At 45.1% G+C, this 21,390-nt stretch overlaps 1 protein-coding gene across 2 annotated transcripts in view; it reads left to right on the top strand.

Moving 5' to 3' along the window:
* Positions 1-21,390, top strand: part of RPL22L1 (ribosomal protein L22 like 1) — a 460,839-nt gene that overhangs the window by 4,786 nt on the left and 434,663 nt on the right. Inside the window, exons 2-4 of one of the 2 annotated variants that reach the window (XM_068281012.1) lie at positions 1,278-1,388; positions 4,055-4,176; positions 12,660-12,828. In XM_068281012.1, the coding sequence (XP_068137113.1) occupies positions 1,278-1,388; positions 4,055-4,176; positions 12,660-12,804 (378 nt within the window). In that variant the 3' untranslated portion in view covers positions 12,805-12,828. Of the gene's footprint in view, positions 1-1,277; positions 1,389-4,054; positions 4,177-12,659; positions 12,836-21,390 lie in introns of those variants that run through there. The other variant, XM_068281011.1, reaches the window with a different exon arrangement.

Here is a 21,390-nt window from a genome sequence, read left to right as displayed (position 1 = left end):
CTCGCCAATGTCCTGGTATCAGTCCCGGTAACCAGGTTCAGTTGCGGTAGAAGCTCTTCTGCGCAAGTGCAGGCCCTCTGCGCAAGTGCAGGCCCTCTGCGCATGTGCAGAAGAGCTGACTGGCACGACTGAGACAGATTACTAGGGCCAATACCAGGAGGCTGGCGAGGGACGCAACGCTGCTCATGGGGCTGGAGGAAGCCCCGGGTAAGTATCAAATCTTATTAGCCCATCTCAGGTGCACTTTTTTTAAATAAGAGACAGACATGTTCTAAGAGATGTCGCAAGATTAGACAAGCCAATAGGTTCCATATTTATTGTATGTTCTGTAATACCAAAAACATAATTTTATAAATGTAAGCCAGAAAAATGTTTTTCTCTGAAGTTTGATTAATGCAGGTGGTTCTATTAAAAACCGCCAGGGGGCAGCGCAGCTGTTTTTGTAATTTTTTTTTTTTTTAAATCGTGTAGCGAGCCTAGGGCTCGCTACATGATGGCCGCTGTGCAGCGGCATTCCCCTAGCCTCTTCGATCGGCGATCAGGAAATCCCGTTCAAAGAACGGGATTTCCTGGAGGGCTTCCCCTGTCGACGGGGCGGGATGACATCGTCGGGAGTCCCGATCCACCCCTCAGCGCTGATTGGCCAGGCTGCGCAGGGGGGGGTTGCGGCACGGCGAATCGGCCCAGGGTGACGGCGATCAGTGTGCTCACGCTGCTAGCAAAGTGCTAGCTGTGTGCAGCAAAAAAAATTTGTGCAGATCGGCCCAGCAGGGCCTGAGAAAACCTCCTGCGCGGCTTACCCCAAACTACGTTCGGGGTTACCGCCAGGAAGGTTAAAAGGTATAGAACCTGAAATTGAGCACAGTTTAGATGTATGATTAGATGTGGATACACTTCCACGTTGACTGTCGGAAAATATATAGAACAGTTTGTCGGTCTAATAAACACAATCAAGTTTTGATTGGCCAATTCTACCGACTCATTGTAGTATATGAGGACCACCATATTTTGTATACTGTATTATGAATATATTATATAGGTAATCTCTCGTTGTACTTGAAAGCAGTAAAATTGGGCAATCAAAGTTGGATGTGTGAACAGGGTTTAAACACTGCATTCTTTGTTTTATTTATTTTACTTGCATATCCAATTTTACAACCATTAGGTACTGGTTTCTAGTGAGGTCTTGTACAGATTGCTTTGCATATGTTTTTTTTTTTTTTGAAAGCAAAATTGGTTTGTATCATTTTCTAAAAGATATCTATTAACTCTTGCAGCAAAAGGTTAAAAGGGCACCAAAGGAAAAGAAATCCAGAAAGGCTGCTTGGAGGTTCACGCTGGACCTCACACATCCGGTAGAGGATGGGATCTTTGACTGCGTTAGTTTTGTAAGTATTTCTACAAAGTTTTTTTTGATGCAGACAAGATGTGTGCAGTTGTGTGGATGATACAAAATGTCAAACACTTTCCAGTCTTCTATATAAGACTTATAATGGCTTGTGTATGCAACCACTCATATCTGTTTGAGGTGCTCTTTGGAATGCAAGGTTTGAATTATGAGTAAGATCTTATGGAGCTGTTAAGGTGCCCATACATCTAGCAATGTATGGGCAGATTCGACCAAGAGTCAGATCTCTCTGAATCTGGTTGTAGAGATCTGTTGGCTGCCCATACACCGCAGGCCGATTCCTAGTTGATTGGGTGCTTGTTTGATTGCCATTGTATTCCAGGCCTCCTCTATTCCCCCCCCCCCCCCCCAATAAATTATTGTACACACGTGCAACTTTTCCGCCCAACTATCGTCCAAACTTGGTCTGTTGGATGATATGCATGTGTATGTGTGACAAATGACTAGAAGAGCGACTGATAACATGCGGTTTGCCCAGTCCAAACCAGTGGATCAACTCGCACATCTGTTGGGCTGAGGAGCTGGACATGTTTTGGTTGGTGTGTGAAAAATACAAGTTGTGCAATTGCTTGGTCATGTGGATGACCGTGTTGTCGGGTTGGTTGTGCAGAAAAGTTGCACAGGTGTACGAGCCATAATGCTAGGTACATACCCTACAATTTTCTGTTAAGGTGGCCATATATTAGATTATGGGCAGATTCGACCAAGAGACAAATTTATCTCTAATCGAATCTGACGTTGTGTGCCGCCGGTGTGTATGCGGAACCCGGCGAGATGGACGGAAATCACGTGGAGGTTGACAACGGACAGGTAATGTATAAATGCACACACTACATACATTTATACATTGCGGCAACAGCGTGGGGTTTGTCTCGTCGCTAGTTCGCAAATCGGCCGCTGTACCGTGGCACACCCGACCAACCAACTTCAGCCTGACATCTTCCAGCATGTGCGATCGACCTTGTGGCCAATTTCTGTCCTGAAATTGGTCACTTTGTCGGGCATGCACTTGGCAGCACCAATTATCATCTAATTCGATTATAATAATCGAATTGGTTGGTTGGTCGGCTAATGTATGGCCACCTTTAGCTTTACCTGCCAGATAATTTTCAACATATTGGAAATTATCTATCTAACAATCTATCTGCTTAGCAAATTAGGCATTGTTCTACCCAGAAGACAATGCACCAAAGATAACGACCAGTCTCTACAGAAAATAATCTTATGCTGGGAATACACATTTGGCTCGATTGATAATTTCCGACATGTCCGATCACTCGCCGGATCGATTCCGCGCTCGATACCGCATGGGGGACTATGGGAAAACTAGCAGAAGATAAGAATCGCCCGCGGGGTTGAGCGGGGGAATCGATCGGGCGGCATAGTTGAGCGGTACCGTGTATTCCCAGTATAACAGGAAAAAAATCTACAGAAAATTGTATGGCGTGTACTATGCATAGCAGTTAATGCTGCTTGTCAGAGCAGCAGTGTGTCTGTGAAAATGCCGCACACACTGAAGAATATAGTCTGGTCAGAAATGACACAACTGTCATTGCTGAGCTCATCAGATTACCTCGTGATACATTTTCCTGAACCCTCTCCTGGAGTGTTCCTCAGCTTTTCTGATTTTCTTTTCTGCATACTGGTCTAGGCATCTCTTGTGGGGATGTCATGAGTGAAGCAGCACACCTAGACTGGATTCATTAAAAAATATCAGCTGTTATTTTACATTTGCTGCTGCTGCCCTTACCTTATATCAAGTCATTGAGGGCTGCTGAGCTTTTTGAGGGCAGAGACACTTCAGATTGCATCTCGATCAGTTTTCATTTTTAAAAACCCCCCTGTTGACTTGTATTGAAATTGCTGTAAAATTAAAGGCTGAAATTTGCCTCGATTGCAACTCTTGAACGCTTTGAGCCCAACAGGAGAAAATCACTATATACAAATGTTAGGCTTATGTGAATGGGGCCCAAGTAAACCAGGCTTTAGTATTTTAGCCAGGTTAGCAGATATTTAGGAGGCAGTCTACACAGGCTGGCTACAGATTCCTTACATTACAGCTTCACTTTGCAAAGGTGCATTCTTTGCTTTCACCTATGAACATACGTGGCAACCAATGGTGCTCAGATTCTATGAATTTACAAAGGCCAGTCTGACTAGAACCTGCAATTTTCTAGTAGACCTGGTCAATGAGAAGCAATTAGTTCCCCCCCCCCCCCCTCTTTTTTTTTTATAGGCTATGCAGTTTGGAATTGGACCATTCCAGATTATTGAAGTTTGACTGTCCCAATTCTGAGAGTAATACAACTTGTATTAAATTTGCATGCGAGTCAGAAAGTTTAGCATCTCATTGACAAACATGAGTAATTAATCATCTGTTACCAAAGCTATATGGCCCCTTCCCATTTCATTTTTGGCCAGATAGAATTTCTATGATCAGCAGACTGTGGTATTGCTACTGATATTGGGCTGCGTGTGGCTGCAGTGTGATTTGCTGACTGCAATAACTGGTAATAGTAGCAAATTTGCTCGTATATGGCTACAAATTTGTTGTTCTTAATGTACTTGTAACTAGGGCTCTCTTCCCTAGTTTGTACCTAGGGTTCCCTTCCCTAGTGTCTACATATTTCTGTTTTGTCGAAATAGGAGCAGTTCCTCAAGCAGAGGGTGAAAGTCAATGGAAAGACTGGAAACCTAGGAAATGTTGTTCACATTGAACGCCTAAAGAACAAAATAAACGTAGCGTCGGAAAAGCAGTTCTCTAAAAGGTAGGTCGCTGACCTTAAATAGTGTAGTTACATCTGGAATTGGGTATGTTGCTCCAGGTTATCTTCTAAAAGCTTTAAATACACATCACCTAAATGTAGATAAATGTCACTGATTTTGATTACTTCAGATGACAGCATTCTTTGCTTAAAGAGACACTGAAGCGAAGAAAAATTAGATCATGAATTGGTTGTGTAGTAGAGTAATTACTAGAACATTGGTAACAAAAAAAAATATTCTCTTTTCAGTTATACAGCTTTTTTTTATAACATTGCGCCATTCTCTAATATTTGCAGATTACACATTACTCAGCATTCTAATGCCGGGAATGCATGGTTTTCCGCGGCACGATCGAGCCATTAGATGACTCGATAATTTCCGACGTGTCCGATCAAACACCGGATCGATTCCACGCTCGATACCGCGGGCGGGACAATAGAAAAGATGAGGAAAATGAAGAAGATAAAAGAATCGCCCGCAGGGACGAGTGGGAATCGATCCGGCGGCATAATCGAGCCGCGGAAATGTCCCATGTATTCCCGGCATTAAAGCTTTTTCAGAACAGGCAGTGAACTTTTTGACCTGTCCTGAACTGTTCTCTGCAAAAGAAAAACACAATACATCAGAGTAGGGTTGCCGCGGTATACCGGTATGACGGTATACCACGGTTTCAATATGCATGATGATCATACCATGCACTTTTTGAAATTACCGGTTTTTGGCTCTATTTCCGCATCTCCCGTCACTGTCCGGCTCTCCGTCAACCTCCGTTACAAAAGCAAGCTCCCGAAGCTAGTTCGTGGTAGCGGGAGGCTTGCCAACAGACTGTGCAGGCGCCGGGTGATGACACAGCCGGATCGCATAGGCAGAGCGCTGCTGGCGGCTGGAGCGCAAACGCTCATTCTGCGTCATGAAAGGACGCTCGTTCTGCGGCTCCCCGTAGTGTGCACTGCGCACACTGTATGACACTCCCTGAGCGACGAAGGAGCCTAGGCGACGGGTGCCAGGTTAATAACGGAGGGGGACAGAGAGGACTAGTGGGAAGCAGAGGCAAGGATGATCCCCTGCGGACAATTAGAAGGAACGCAAGCACCATAAGGTATGTCAGTGCCAGAGACATTAGTCCACCACTACTCAGCCCCCACACGCCCAGTCACTCCAGCGGCCTCTACGTTCCCCCACTGGGAGTTGAGACACAATTACTCAGAGGGCCTGCCTGAGCACCACACCATTGCACCGCCAGCATTTTTAAAGTGGACCTGAACTTTTGCACAGATTCAAGGAAAACAGAGAACTGGATCCTGTATGCATAGAGTGTTTAGACTGTCTAATTCCCCCTCATCTGTGGCACAGCAGCAAACATTTTTGATCTCTCCCGTCCCGTGTCCCTACCTGTGACCTGTCACCTGACTGAGGACAGAAGGAAAAACGAGACGTGCACCCTGCATGTATTGAGAATAGACACTGTCTAATGCCTTCTCATCTGTGACTGTGCAGCACAGCACATGTTGTATTTTGATCTCTCCCCGTGTCAGCTGACTGCCACCGCAGCTATGCTCATTTTGAAAGCACGTCTGTGAGAAATTGAAGTAAAAGTGGCCATACACTTATAGATTTGCAGCATTTTTCGACCATCAGATAGATTTCTGTCAGATGCCTGTCAAGTGGAATCTAACAGGAATCTATCTGATGTGTGACACACACACTAGGAACAGATTTCCAATAGATTTCAATCTAAATGCATTATTGGACCATTAGATTCAATGCAACTCTATGGGCCATCCTGTCAGATAGATCAAATCGATCGAAATCAGTTGAAATCTGCCGCAAATCGATCAAATGGGGGAATTTGATAGAATCGATTTCTGATCAATCGATTCTATAGAAATCGATCGATGGCTGAAATTGACCAGTGTATGGGCCCCTTTAGTTGTAATTTGGTCACCTGACTGCCACCACTGCAGATAAGCTTATTTTTAAAGGACTTACGAGCCCAAATAGTAAAAAAAAGTTAAGTACCTTAATCATTTTTAAATGCACGGAGGACGCCGTCCGCGCCCTCCGTGCTGTTCCGCCGGGTCCCCGCAGTCTGATCGCCCCCCCGTGCCGCTCAGTAGCGTGGATCGAGGGGGGAGGCCCTAGAGCTGCGCAGCCGCACGAACGCGTATACGGACTGCGCGGCCGGCTCCGGCGGCCATCTTGGGAGAGGAAGGGGAGCCCGACCCCGTCCGTGGGGTCGGGAGCGGCACGGGGGGCGATCAGACTGCGGGGACCCGGCGGAACAGCACGGAGGGCGCGGACGGCGTCCTCCGTGCATTTAAAAATGATTAAGGTACTTTTTTTTTTTTTTACTATTTGGGCTCGTAAGTCCTTTAAAGAGAACCTGTTGCACTGCAGATAGCTGAGGAATACCAGACACAAATCAGGCAACAGAGATGCAGGAAGCTGTATCCGAGCCTATACTAGTTAGGTTAATTGTAATGAGAATAAATGTGTAATACCGTATACCGTGATACCGCCATACCGCGGTATTTTTTTTTTGACGGTTATCATACCGTGAATTTTCATACCGTTGCAACCCTACATCAGATAACTTAATCTGAAGTCAGAACTCTCCATGTTGCAGAGCTCCATGGCGATTTGCATAGATAACTGGAGTTTCTTAACTCTTCCTGTACTGGAAACAAATATTACTGTCTCTGCTCCTAATGTTTTATTTCTTAGCTGTACTACACAACCAATTCATTATATCATAATTTTTTTTTTTCGCTTCAGTGTCTCTTTAAAGAGAACCCGAGACAAGCGTCTTAAAGTTCCATACTTGGGGCTTCCTGGAGCCCCCTTAAGGTCACTCGTCCCTCAGTCTCCCCGGATGACTCCAGTTCCCCGCAATTCAGCCTGAAAGCCTGGCCAAGTTGCGCTTCATTGCGCCTGCGCAGACACACTCCCCCATTGCACTTCTAGGGAGCATGCACGACTCTGCCAGGCTTTCAGGCTGAATTCCAGGGGGACCAGAGCCACCCAGGGAGACAAGAGACTAGCGGTCTTAAAGTGTACCAGAGCTCAGACAAAATGTATACATACCTGGGGCTTCCTCCAGCCCCATCCGCTTGGATAGCTCCCACGCTGCCGTCCTCTAATGTATGCAGCTCCGGTACTGGGTCCCCACACTTCGGTGAGTCGGAGCCAGTCTGACATAAGAGAAGTGCACCCTCTACGTATCTCTCAAGCAGCTGCTGGAGATGCGCAAAGAGCGCACTTCTGCATAGACTGGCTCTGACTGATGGAAGTGCGGGGACCTGGTACTGCCATGACAGTACTGCGCATGTGCAGTTTAATTGCGCATGCGCAGTACTGTCATGCCGGCTGGCGTGATAACTATCGTCACTGTTGAGGGAGTCAGACACCCGGTTCGGGTGTCGCAGATGCGGTATGCGGCAGAGGGACCGGGAGAGGAGCCAGGATGACACGGGAGACCTCCTACGGTGGGCTGGAGAAAGCCCCAGGTAAGTACTAATTTCGCTTATTTTTAGAGCTCAGGGTCCCTTTAAGTGGGAGAAGGTCCTGTAAGCGCCCGTCCACATCTTGCAGTGGGAACTGCTATATACCATTGGTGAATCACTTGGGGGGACCACGGTCAAGGGATGCATCACTCCTGTACTCATGGCTACTGGTCACCCAAAAATGATTTTGTTGTAGAAAATGTGGTGTATGTACCCTAAAGAAAACATGAAGCCAGAGTGATATGAATGCTGCCATATAGACCAATACTTGTCTGCTGATCTTTGGCTGCAGTAGTGTCTGCACCAGAAACAAGCATGCAGCTAATCTAGTCTGCTTTTTTTTTTTTTTTTTTGTCAAACATCTGATCGGCATGCATGGTCAGGGTCTAAATGTATAAAGGCAACAGGATCAGCAGGATTGGCATTGTTTAAAATTATTATTATTTATTGTATTTATAAAGCGCCAACATATTACGCAGCGCTGGACAATAAATATATACAATGATACAAGGATGACATACATAGGGTTATACACATAGAACAAAGTTATACATACAAATTGTACAAAATACATGATCATGCAATATGGGCTGGTTAGGTAGGCCCAGTAATAAAAGTACAGGCTGTCATAGGACAGGAGCACATGATCCTGTAGGTTACACTAGGGAGTGGAGGACCCTGCCAGAGGCTTACAATCTAAAGGAGTGACAAATTGAGTGACAGTCTCCCTAGCCCTCTAATGCTGGGCATACACGGATAGATTCTGCGGCTCGATTAGGCGGCGGATTGACTCCCGCCGCGTCCCCGCACCTGGATCGGTCCCCGCGGGCGCTTCCTTATCCTCCGCTCGGTTTCTGCTATTGTCCGCCTGCGGGTATCGAGCGGGGAATCGATCCGGCGGGCCATCGAACATGACGGAAATTATCAATCAAGCCATCAGCGGCTTGATTGATAAGAATCTATCCGTGTATGCCCAGCATAAAGGTGGCCATACACTGGTCGATTTGCCATCAGATTCGACCAACAGATAGATCCCTCTCTGATCGAATCTGATCAGAGGGATTGTATGGCCACCTTTACTGCAAACAGATTATGAATAGATTTCAGCCCGAAACCGATCAGAATCTGTGGAGCTGCCTTCCCCCCCCCCCCCCCCCCCCCCCTGCATACATTCCCTGCTCCGGCCGGTGCGAGATCCCGCTGTCTTCTTCTCTGCTCCGGCTACTGAACTTCCTGTCCAGGGAAAGTTTAAACATTAGAGGGCGCTCTACTGTTTAAACTTCCTGCCGGGACAGGAAGTCCTGTGTAGCTCTGGAGCCCGAAGCGGAGAAGACCAGGGGACTCGCGCCGGCTGGAGCAAGTAATGTATTACCGCTGTATTGCGTCGGGCATTCAAACACCGCTAACGACGCACTCCCGACCCGCCGGCGACCGAGAAATTTTCCGCACGGATGGGTCGACGGGAACGATCGATTTCGGGCGGAAATCTATAGTTTGGTCAGCGGTGTGCGCGGCGATTTCACAGCCGTTTCGATCACTGTGATCGAAACGGCTGTATATCGGCGGGAAAATCGTTAGGTGTATGGGCCCCTTTGCTTAAGAGAACCTGAAATGATTTAAAAAAAAAAACAAAAAAAAAACTTTCCTGAGGCTTCCTCAAGCCCCCTTCAAGGGACATTAAGCAGAGGGGACAGCGGCCGGGTCATTCCTTTGCGTTCATCTGCAATTATTGCGCGCGGTTACCACTGCACAACCTGCTTGAGCATGTTGACCTGACATCTTGCAGCTGTCTGATTGGTATATGTGACCAGTTTCGGACCAAAGTTGGTTGCATCGTCGATCGGGCATGCTCTTGGGGCTACAGATTTTCATTGAATTGGATGGTCAATCAGCCACAGTTACCTGATGTATGACTGCCTAATCTACACGTCGCGATCCGGCGGCTCGATTAGCCGCCGGATCGACTCTTCTGCATCCCCGCACGAACCCGCCGTGTCCCCGCTCTTCCGCACGTGCGTCGGATTCGATATCCCCTCGTCCCCGCCGGCTCCGCTTATCTTGCGCTCGATTCCCCGCTTTTGTCTGCTCGGGGGGGGGGGGGGGGAATTGCCCGCGGTGAGATCGGACCTGTCGGATCTTATCAATCGAGCCGCATCAGCGGCTCGATTGATAAGACACATTGTGCCGTGTAAACCTGGCTTTACTCTTTCAGGTAGAGACTGAGCCTAATTATGTATGTGGCACTGCACACACGTTTAGCTCCTCATGTTACCTTGGGTACATTTTAAGGTTAAAGGGAACCTTAACTGAGGAGTATGGATGTTTCCTTTTAAACAATACCAGTTGCCTGGCATCCTGCTGATCTATTTGGTTGCAGTAGTGGCTGAACCACACACCTGAAACAAGCATGCAGCTAATCCAGTCTGACTTCAGTCAGAGCACCTGATCTGCATGCTTGTTGAGGGGCTGTTGCCAAAAGTATTAGACACAGGATCAGCAGGAGAGTCAGGCAACTGGTATTTTACTAAGGAAAAATCCATATGCTTCTCAGTTTAGGTTCCTTTCAAGGCTGCCTGTTAATGCAGCGTTACCGCCATTTCTGCAGTGCTTGTTTGGAATCAGTGGAGAGCTGAACCAGGTCCTGCTGCAGTCTGTATTTTATGTACTGGGGTACAACTGCGTTCTTTATAGAATTGCCCACACATCTGGCCAAAAACTGGTCCCTGCATTATAGGTGGGTGAACAAGTGGAGCGGTCTTTCCCACAAAGCTACACACAACATGCACTATTCAGCTCTAAACTCCAAGCAGTTCTAACTTTGATTAGAACATCCTCTCAACTTTAAACTGACCTTCCTCAGAGTCCTTATATTGGAAATCTGAATTCTGTAGAAATAATAATCAAAGAATGCAAACGTTTACCATGGAAATCTGAATACCACAAATATTTTACGCCAAAGACTCTGATAGGGCTGGTGCACACCGAGCGGCTTTTTGGGCGTTTTCAGATCCGCTTGCGGCTGCGGATCTGCTTGGTCAATGTATCTCAATGGGGTGGTGCACACCAGAGCGGCAGGCGTTTTGCAGAAACGAAAAATGCCTGGGTGAGGCATTTTTTGGATTTCGGATGCGTTTCTGCCCCAATGTTAAGTATAGGAAAAACGCAAACCGCTCTGAAAAACGCCTGTTCAGAGCGGTTTTGCAGGCGTTTTTGTTACAGAAGCTGTTCAGTAACAGCTTTACTGTAACAATATATGAAATCTACTATACTGAAAACCGCAGCAGCAATTCGCAAAACGCCTCATAAAAATAAAAAAAAGCGTTTAAAAATCTGCTAGCGTTTTGCGGATCTGCTAGCGGGTTTTGGTGTGCACCAGCCCTTACTGAGTTTTTTCTGAGTCTTGTGATTGGCCTAAAATTTCTGTGGTATTCCGCTGTAAACTTTTGCATTCTCTGATTAGTCCAATACTACTGAGTATTTTTCAAAATCAGTCTTGCGATTGGACTTAAATCGTAAATTTTAGTCCAATCGCAACTCATTCAGTAGTATTGAATCAATTTAAATAATTCTAAATTTTACAGCGGAAATCTGAATACGGCAAGTCTTGTGCTTGTGATGGTCTAAAATTTCTGCCGTATTAGATTTCTGCTGTAAACGTTAGCATTATTTGATTGGTCCAATGTATACTGAAGTATTTGACCAGAGTATGCAAAAGTTTGCAGCAGTTGTCTGCATAGTAGCATACATCTGCAAAATATGGTTGTTTCTGCAAAACATTTTTTTTCGTTTTTTTTTATAAAAGGGGAGGGACTTTCCTGGGAAATCTGAATCGGGAATGCTGTGGAGTCAGAAATCTGCATTTGCGAAAATTAGAATTTTGTCAATCAGAAATGGGCATTTCCGACCATTCATATTCTGTACAACCTTTCTAGATATGGAGGCTGTGACCCACTACAATGCCACTTAAAGAGACACTGAAGCGAAAAAAAAAATATGATATAGTGAATTGGTTGTGTACTATAAATAATTACTAGAAGATTAGCAGCAAAGAAAATATTCTCATACTTTTATTTTCAGGTATATAGTGTTTTTTCTAACATTGCATCATTCTATAATATGTGCAGATTACACAACACTCAGCATTCAAAATGAGTCTTTCAGAGCAGTCTGTGAAGTAATGACCTTTCTTCTAGCAGAGAAAAAGTAAACAGTTCACTTACAGTTGAGATAATAAAAGTCAGATAACAGCCCTCTCCACAACTAACTTAGTCGGAGAGCTTAATGGCTTGTTTGCATAGAGATAACAACTGGAGTTTCTCAACTCTTCCTGTACTGGAAACAATTAGACTGATGTATCTGATCTTAATGTTTTATTTCTTAGCTGTACTACACATACAAATCATAATATCATAATTCTTTTTCCGCTTCAGTGTCTCTTTAAAGGCTCTTTTCCACGGTTGTGCTTTGCAATCCGATTGATTGCTAACAGGTCGCAGAACGCAGGGTACAGTTACTTTGTATAGTAGCTCAACCATAGCTCAATTGCAGTAGTAAAAATGAGAAAAAAGCGTGAGTGCAGCACAGTTATGATTGTTTTTACGCCTTGAAAAAGGCAGAGTTTACATAGTCAGCCATGCAGACTATGATCTGATAATGATTGTCAGAGCAGCATATGAAGTCAACGTGGCTCACCTAAGCATTCCTGTTCATCTGTGGCACTGAAGTACGGAATCTCACTGCAGGGGCAGACAATAGCAATTTGAAAAACCTCACTATTCCCCAGAGAAGGATTGGTTTGGTGTTTGTCTGAGGTTTGTACAGATGTGCAATTGTTGCCCAGTTAATAAGTCCTCTTAAGTCTTGTGCAGTTTTAGGCCTGGTAGAGTCCAGTAAAGACTTTAAATTGTGCAACAGTGAGAGCCTTTCAAAGCAAACCCCAAATGTGTTTCCATGTTCTAACGTCCATTTTGTTTTTCATGTAGGTACCTAAAATACCTTACTAAGAAATACCTGAAGAAGAATAACTTGCGTGACTGGTTGCGTGTGGTTGCATCTGACAAGCAGACTTATGAGCTCCGCTACTTCCAGATCAGCCAGGAGGAGGAGGAGTCTGAAGCTGAAGACTAAATGTTTCTCAAATAAACATTGTTTGCATTTACTTGGTGGTTTGGGTTTTTTTTGTATACAGCAAGTATATATAAAAGCCAGTAATGTTAATGACTTTTACATTACTGCTCCCAGTAGTGAAACATACAGGGAAATAAAGGTGGCCACATATTTGGGTTTAACCACTTAAGGACCAGCCTATTTTGCGCTGATCTGTGCAGCGTGGGCTCTGCAGCCCACAGCACAGATCAGCAGACAGCCAGGGCGATCAGACTACCCCCCCCCCCCCCACTAGGGGATGTCTTGCTAGGGAGGGGTCTGATCGTCGCCGGCTGTTTTGGCCTAGCGGGGGATCATCAAAGCCCCCCTCCGCAGTGATTTCCGCCCTCCTTGCCTCCCTCTCCCTCACGCTGTGGAATGTGCTGCGCCGCCTAGGATAGGCTGCGGCATATCAGATGCCAGAGATCCCCGGCCAATCAGAGGCCGGGGATATCTGCTTTACGGCGCTGCTGCGCAGCAGCGCCGTATGATGTAAACAGCGGGGATTTCCAGGGCTGTGGAGTCGGGCAATTTTGGGTGCCTGAAGTCGGAGTCGGGAAAAAATGCACCGACTCCTAATGAATTTGTAACTGTAATTAAAATAGAAAATATGATAAAATGTTCTATTTCTCAGATAATAGTCATTAAAAATAATGTGTATATATACAGTAATAGCTGTGCTTAGTCCACAAAAATGAAATGAACCAATCAAAATTAGTTACTTGTGCTGCTTCAATAAAGCAGTCCCTGTATTTGTAAAGTCAGATATACATATCTGATTGTGACTGTATATATGTATACACAGGAATCTCTTATATATGTTACGGCCAGAACCCGAAGTTTGGCCACTTCTAGTTCTGGCCGGCCACTTCGGGTTCTGGCCGGCCAATGTGCGAAGTGGCCGCTGCGCTGCGGCCAATGTGAGGAATGGAATGAATCCTGTAACATTCATGTATATTCTGGCCCCAGCGCAGCGGCCAAACCTATCGCAACTTAGTTATTTTAATGAAATTAAGCCGGCGGCTTTTTCTCTGCCTCTTTCTCTCTCCTCCCCCCCGCCTCTCTCTCCTTCTCTTATTATTGGCAGCACTACGTGTCCCCCTCCAGAGTCGTTCGTCGCACCAGGGAAGCCTGCCGTTCCTGCAGAGCGGGGTGCTGGCAGAAGCGATGTCTGCAGCCTCCCCGCTCTGCTCTCCCTGGCGCGACGAACGACTCTGAAGGGGGGACACGAGTGCTGCCCATAATAAGAGAAGGAGAGAGAGGCGGGGAGAGGAAGGAGAGAGAGAGAGAGGCAGAGAAAAAGCCGGCGGCTTCATCTGTTTCATTGCCGCCGGCTTAATTTCATTAAAATAACTAAGTTGCGATACGTTTGGCCGCTGCGCTGCGGTCAGAAGATACATGAATGTTACAGGATTCATTCCATTCCTCACATTGGCCGCAGCGCAGCGGCCACTTCGCGCATTGGCCGGCCAGAACCCGAAGTGGCCGGCCAGAACTAGAAGTGGCCAAACTTCGGGTTCTGGCCGTAACATATATACTAAATAACATCTATGCTGTAAGAATAAAGCCTGATGTGTAGCTGTGTCACTAATAGAGATGGTCAATGAGATGGAAATAATTCTGCATTGATGCTGATTTATGCAAATGTATGCACTCCCTTTGCTGATGAAATCAAATAATTTATGTTAAAATTTGGTTTGGTGACTACAAATTAAAGGGTACCTGAGACTGATGAAAAGTAAAGTTTTATACATACCTGGGGCTTCCTCCAGCCCCCTTCAGGCTAATCAGTCCCTCGCTGTCCTCCACCACCCGGATCTTTTGCTATGAGTCCTGGTAATTCAGCCAGTCAGCGCTGTCCGGCCGCATGCCGCTCCCACAGCCAGGAACATTCTGCACCTGCGCAATAGTGCTGCACAGGTGTAGTATGCTCCTGGCGGCGGAGTGTGTGCATGCGCACTACGCCCGACTGGCTCATGTACCTGGACTCATAGCAGAAGATCCAGGTGGTGGAGGAGGACAACGAGGGACTGATTATCCTGAAGGCGGCTGGAGGAAGCCCCAGGTATGTATAAAACTTTAATTTCATCTGTCTCAGGTTTACTTTGTTACACAGTAGTACTATACTCTATATATGCACTCCCCACAGAGCTGCAGGGAATCCACTGAGAATGCTGTGCACATTGAACACAGAGGTGTTATCTGTTTACAATCTCCTCATTCCCCTGCAGAGTACCTGCACATCATTCTTACATGTACCCACACTTACATTGGCTAGGGCCTGATAGAGGTTCTTTGTTCTGGTTTGTACCTTTTACAAGTACTCTTACCAAGGACTAGTTTTAGTCTAAAGGGAATAAATATAGTAGTCTGCATATCCTTCTCACTTCAGTTGCCTTGTAAAATTCCTAAGCGTTGGCAGTTAAGAGACGAATTTCATGTTACATACTTTTAATCAACAAAATTGTAATATGCAAATTAGAGGAGTCGGAGTCGGTGGAATCCTAAACGGAGGAGTCGGAGTCGGTGGATTTTTGGACCGACTCCACAGCCCTGGGGATTTCTTCCCCGCGTGTTTACATTTTGTCTGCAAGCCGCGATCGGAGGCTCGCAGTCAGTTCATGGAGATGCCCTCCGTGAACTTACCTGGAAAGTTTCCATGCAAAACCACTAACGACCTGCCGACGCCCATCGGCGTTAAGCGGTTAAAGAGAATCTGTATTGTTAAAATCGCACAAAAGTAAACCTACCAGTGCGTTAGGGGACATCTATTCCCCTCTCACAATTTTGCTGCATTAAAAGTGGTCAAAAACAGTTTTTTTTTTTTTAAGTTTGTTTATAAACCAACAAAATGGCCACCAAACTGTACGTATGTCCACACATAGAAAATACATCCATACACAAGCAGGCTGTATACAGCCTTCCTTTTGGATCTCAATAGGTCATTTGTGTGTTTACCCCCTGCAGCTCTCATCCACTGAAGAGTGACAGGCTGATTGTTCCTGCAGACAGCTCTGCCCGGTGTCTGTAATTCCTCAGCATGTGGCAGCCAGCTCCTTTCACAGCTTAAAGCCGCATCTACACACGTAGATGCGGCCGTGATGTTCCTTATCAATCGAGCTGCTGTTGCGGCTCGATTGATAAGATCCGACAGGATGTACCTTGCTTCCGCCGATTCCCTGCTCGCTCCCCGCGAGGGGACAATGGCAGGGAATTGAGCGGAAGATAAGCGGCGCCGGCGAGGACGAGCGGGGAATCTAATGGGGCACGGCGGGGACGCGGAAGAGGCGATCCGGCGGCTAATCGAGCCGCCGGATCGCAGCCTCATCTACCCGTGTAGATGAGGCTTAACGGGACAATCTATATCCAGCTTGTAAAAGATAAGAGAGCAGAGAGGCTGCCTAATGTAAATACCACTCATGGGAGTGTGCATAGAGGGGGCGTGCATAACAGATTAACACTGAAGAGTTGGCAGCCTTCCAGACGCGGCGACAAATCACAGGTGAAAAATAAGTTGATTTCTTACAGAGACGGTGATAGAAAGTGCTGCAGTAAGCCAGAGCACATTAGAATTGGTTTAGGAACTTGTAGGATGGTAGAAAACAGGATGACATTTTTATCTCTTTAACAAGCACATGTAAATGACAAGATCTGACTTTACTGTCTTTCAGTAACTGTTGGAGGTTCCATGGTTCTTATGCTTATTCATTGTCTATGCTGCCGTGAGTCTCTGATTAAGGAAACCTAAACTGAATTGGAAAAAAAATTAACTTGCCTGGGGCTTCTACCTTTGCAGCCGCACTGGGACAAACCTATCCTCCGGCCCCCTGCAGTGACTGTTTTTTGTCGACTGAGCCAGATCTGGTCACTGCATGCGGCGAAATAAAAACTGAGTCACTGCAGGGGACCGGAGGATTGGGTTGTCCAAGTGTGGACACAGGGCAGCTGCAGGGGGCTAGTAGAACTCAATGTAAGTTAATTTTTTTTTTTATTTATCAATTTAGATTCACTTTAAAAACTGTTCAGTGCAGGACCAAAGATACTTTGATGGGTGATTGTCCATGTTTTCTGCTGTTGAACTAGTAGTCCACCCTACTGCGCAGATGTGAGCCAGCTCGTGCAGTAGAGCGGACCCGAACATGCTCTTGTTTCTGCCAGAGCCTAGGTGGAAAGCTGCTAGTGCTCCTGTGTGTGGATGCGAATTAGTTTTTTTTTTTTTTTTTTTTGTGGGAGGTCGATTGGGCTGGGGGATACTCATTAGGGTTCAGAGACTTCCCACTCCCTATCCCTAGGTAACTCAGTAGCAGATGCCCCCTTTCCCATGAGAAATCTTTTCCTTTTCACAAACTGATCATCTGGGGGCTCTGTTTGGCTGTTGTTGTGAAATCCCTCCAACAGTGTGATGTCAGGACCATGGTTCTGATGTCATACTGTGGGAGGTTTGTTGCATTGTGGGAAATGACAGCTGTTTACAGTTGCCTAAAAGCACGTAGCATCTCCTTTCACTGACATCACCTGCCAGCAGTAAAATGTCACCAGGTGATAAATGTCAGAATGTAAAATGGGAGAGGAAAGATTTGGCAATGGGCAAACACTGACTAAATCATACATAATTATTGTAAAAATGAAGCACTTTTTTTCACATTTTCATTAGAGTTCCTCTTTAAGCCAGTTTTGGAAATTCCTAGCTGGCTATGACCTGAAAAGGGGGAAAATGCCTTCTAATCTACAAATCTTATGGAACAGATGTTTACACCAAAATTCATTTAAATTGCAGCTTCACTTACCTTAATACTTTTTGAATATGCTATATTACTCTGCATATTACAGCTAGTACACCTGCACAATTACAATAAAAGTGCTCCAGATATCATGTTTTACACATAAATTAAAGATTAACCATTTCAGCTTGTGGGGATTTTTCACCTTTTGCACCAGAGCAATCTTAAGCCTCCCATTCATTCGCTAATAACTTTATCACTACTTATCACAATTTATTGATCTGTGGCCTCAATTCACAGAGCATTATCAAACGTTTATCAAACACTTTATCAAACGTTTGATAATTTACCTCATGGGTAAAATCTCACTAAGGTGTTATATATTTGTTGAACGTTTTATCGGTAAAACATTTGATAAATATATAACACCGTAGTGAATTTAAAATGAGATTTTACCCATGAGGTAAATTATCAAACGTTTGATAAAGTGTTTGATAAACGTTTGTTAATGCTCCGTGAATTGAGGCCACTATCTTATTTCCGACACTAATTAGGCTTTCTTTGGGTGGTACGTTTTGCTAAAAAAATTTTTATAAATGCATTTTAACAGGATTAATTGGGAAAAAAAAAATCATTATTTCTCAGTTTTCGTCCATTATAGCTTTAACCATCTGAGGACTGTAGGCTTTACCCCCCCCCCCTTAAGGACCAGACCCCTTTTTTCCATTCAGACCACTGCAGCTTTCACGGTTTATTGCTCGCTCATACAACCTACCACCTAAATGAATTTTGGCTCCTTCTCTTGTCACTAATAAAGCTTTCTTTTGGTGCTATTTGATTGCTGCTGCGATGTTTACTTTTTTATTATATTCATCAAAAAAGACATGAATGAAAATATGAATTTTTTTTTTAACTTTCTGTGCTAACATTTTTCAAATAAAGTAAAATTTCTGTATACATGCAGCACGAAAAATGTGGACAAACATGTTTTTAATAAAATAAAAAAAACCCATTCAGCCTATATTGATTGGTTTGGGTGAAAGTTATAGCGTTTACAAACTATGGTGCAAAAAGTGAATTTTCCCATTTTGAAGCATCTATGACTTTTCTGACCACCTGTCATGTTTCATGAAGGGCTAGAATTCCAGGATAATATAAATACCCCCCCCCAAATGACCCCATTTTGGAAAGAAGACATCCCAAAGTTCACTGAGGCATGGTGAGTTCATAGAAGATTTTATTTTTTGTCACAAGTTATCGGAGAATGACACTTTGTGACAAAAAAAAAAAAGTTTCCATTTCTGCTAACTTGCGACAAAAAAAAAAAAATGAAATCTGCCACGGACTCGCTATGCTCCTCTCTGAATACCTTGAAGTGTCTACTTTCCAAAATGGGGTCATTTGTGGGGTGTGTTTACTGTCCTGGCATTTTGGGGGGTGCCTAATTGTAAGCACCCCTGTAAAGCCTAAAGGTGCTCATTGGACTTTGGGCCCCTTAGCGCAGTTAGGGTGCAAAAAAGTGCCACAAATGTGGTATTGCCGTACTCAGGAGAAGTAGTATAATGTGTTTTGGGGTGTATTTTTACACATACCCATGCTGGGTGGGAGAAATATCTCTGTAAATGACAATTGTTTGATTTATTTTTTTTTGCACACAATTGTCCATTTACAGAGATATTTCTCCCACTCAGCATGGGTATGTGTAAAAATACACCCCAAAACACATTATACTACTTCTCCTGAGTACGGCAATACCACATTTGTGGCACTTTTTTGCACCCTAACTGCGCTAAGGGGCCCAAAGTCCAATGAGTACCCTTAGGATTTCACAGGTCATTTTTGTTTCAAGACTACTCCTCACAGTTTCGGGCCCCTAAAATGCCAGGGCAGTATAGGAACCCCACTTATGACCCCATTTTAGAACCCCAAGGTATTCGGTTAGGAGTATGGTGAGTTCATAGAAGATTTTATTTTTTGTCACAAGTTAGCGGAAATTGATTTTTTTATTGTTTTTTTTTTTTTTTCCACAAAGTCATTTTTCACTAAATTGTGACAAAAAATAAAATCTATGAACTCACCATACTCCTAATGGAATACCTTTGGGTGTCTTCTTTCTAGAATAGGGTCATTTGTGGGGTTCCTATACTGCCCTGGCATTTTAGGGGCCCTAAACCGTGAGTAGTCTTGAAACCAAATGTCGCAAAATGACCTGTGTAGGCAGGTGATTGGGTGCCCGCAAGGGGTAGATTAGGGTCTGATCTGATGGGTAACAGTGACAGGTGGTGATAGGGGGTGATTGATGGGTAATTAGTGGGTGTTTAGGGTAGAGAATAGATGTAAACAATGCACTTGGGAGGTGATCTGACGTCAGATCTGCGGGCGATCTATTGGTGTGGGTGGGTGATCAGATTGCCCGCAAGGGGCAGGTTAGGGGCTGATTGATGGGTGTCAGTGACGGGGTGATTGATGGGTGATTGACAGGTGATCAGTGGGTTATTACAGGGGGGATAGTGGCATACAGTACACTGGGGGGGGTCTGGGGAGAATCTTAGGGGTGGGGGGTGATCAGGAGGGAGCAGGGGGCAGTTTAGGGAATAAAAAAAAAAGTGTCTACAGATAGTGACAGGGAGTGATTGATGGGTGATTGGGTGCAAACAGGGGTCTGGGGGGTGGGCAGGGGGGGGGGGGTCTGAGGGGTGCTGTGGGCGATCAGGGGGGGGGGGGAAATCAGTGTGCTTGGGTGCAGACTAGGGTGGCTGCAGCCTGCCCTGGTGGTCCCTCGGACACTGGGACCACCAGGGCAGGAGGCAACCTGTATAATAGGCTTTGTATACATTAGAAAGCCTATTATACGCATGGATCGGCGGGTATGTGTATTCCTCCACCCGCCGGTGCTGCTAAGTGGCCGGCAAGCTGGAGGCTAGATCCCCAGCTGAGGATCGCATCATGGATGACGCGATCGCTCTGCCCATGCCCGTACAAGGATTTGTGCATGCGGCGGTCCTTGCGGGATCCACTTTCCGACCGCCCCTGTGCAGTGGGCGGTCGGCAAGTGGTTAAAATAATCCACCCTACCATAATTAAAACCTATATTTTATTTGCCAGTTTGTCTCGGTTATTATTCCATTTATATTTTGTCCCTATCACAATATTTGGCCCCAATATTTTATTTGGAAATAAAGGTGCATTTTTTCCGTTTTTGCGTCCATCACCATTTACAAGCTTATAATTTAAAAAATGTTTGTAGTATACCCCCTTCACATGCATATTTAAAAAGTTCAGACCCTTAGGTAACTTAAGTTTTTATTGTAATTTTTTTTTCAATTAATTTTATTTGGGTAATATTTTGGTGTGGGAAATAAACAGTTAATTTTTAATGTTATATGTGTAAATTTTAATGTAATATGTATGTAGGTGTAGTTTTACTATTTGGCTACAAGATGGCCACCTTATTTTTTTTTTTTTCCTCCTTGTGCTTCTTGATCACTGGAAGCACAAGGAGGACGGGGAAACGATTGGGTTTTTTTTTGCGGAAAGACTGAAGCCTCTAGTAAGAGAGCTTTGGTTTTTCTGCTGGGGACACAGATCGGTGATTGGGAACCATGTTTCCGTTCACTGATCCCAGGGCTACCGGGGGACAGCACAGGGGCGTGTCGAAGCGTGGCACCACCTGGACGTGAGGATCACGTCTGGGTAGCTGAAATGGTTAAAGATGAAAAAACACAGCATGGAGTTTCTTTAAATGTGAGTGCACTTTCACTTGCCTGGCTGCCCAAAATGTCTTCTTAGCTTCAAGCGCTCAATCACATATGTGTCCACCACATATAACTCCTTTGCATATGTCCTT

This window comes from Hyperolius riggenbachi, chromosome 4 (assembly GCF_040937935.1).
Source record: "Hyperolius riggenbachi isolate aHypRig1 chromosome 4, aHypRig1.pri, whole genome shotgun sequence".
In the NCBI taxonomy this organism is placed as follows: domain Eukaryota; kingdom Metazoa; phylum Chordata; class Amphibia; order Anura; family Hyperoliidae; genus Hyperolius; species Hyperolius riggenbachi.
Note: the sequence above shows the minus strand (reverse complement) of the source record. Positions and strands in the feature narration are given on the sequence as shown.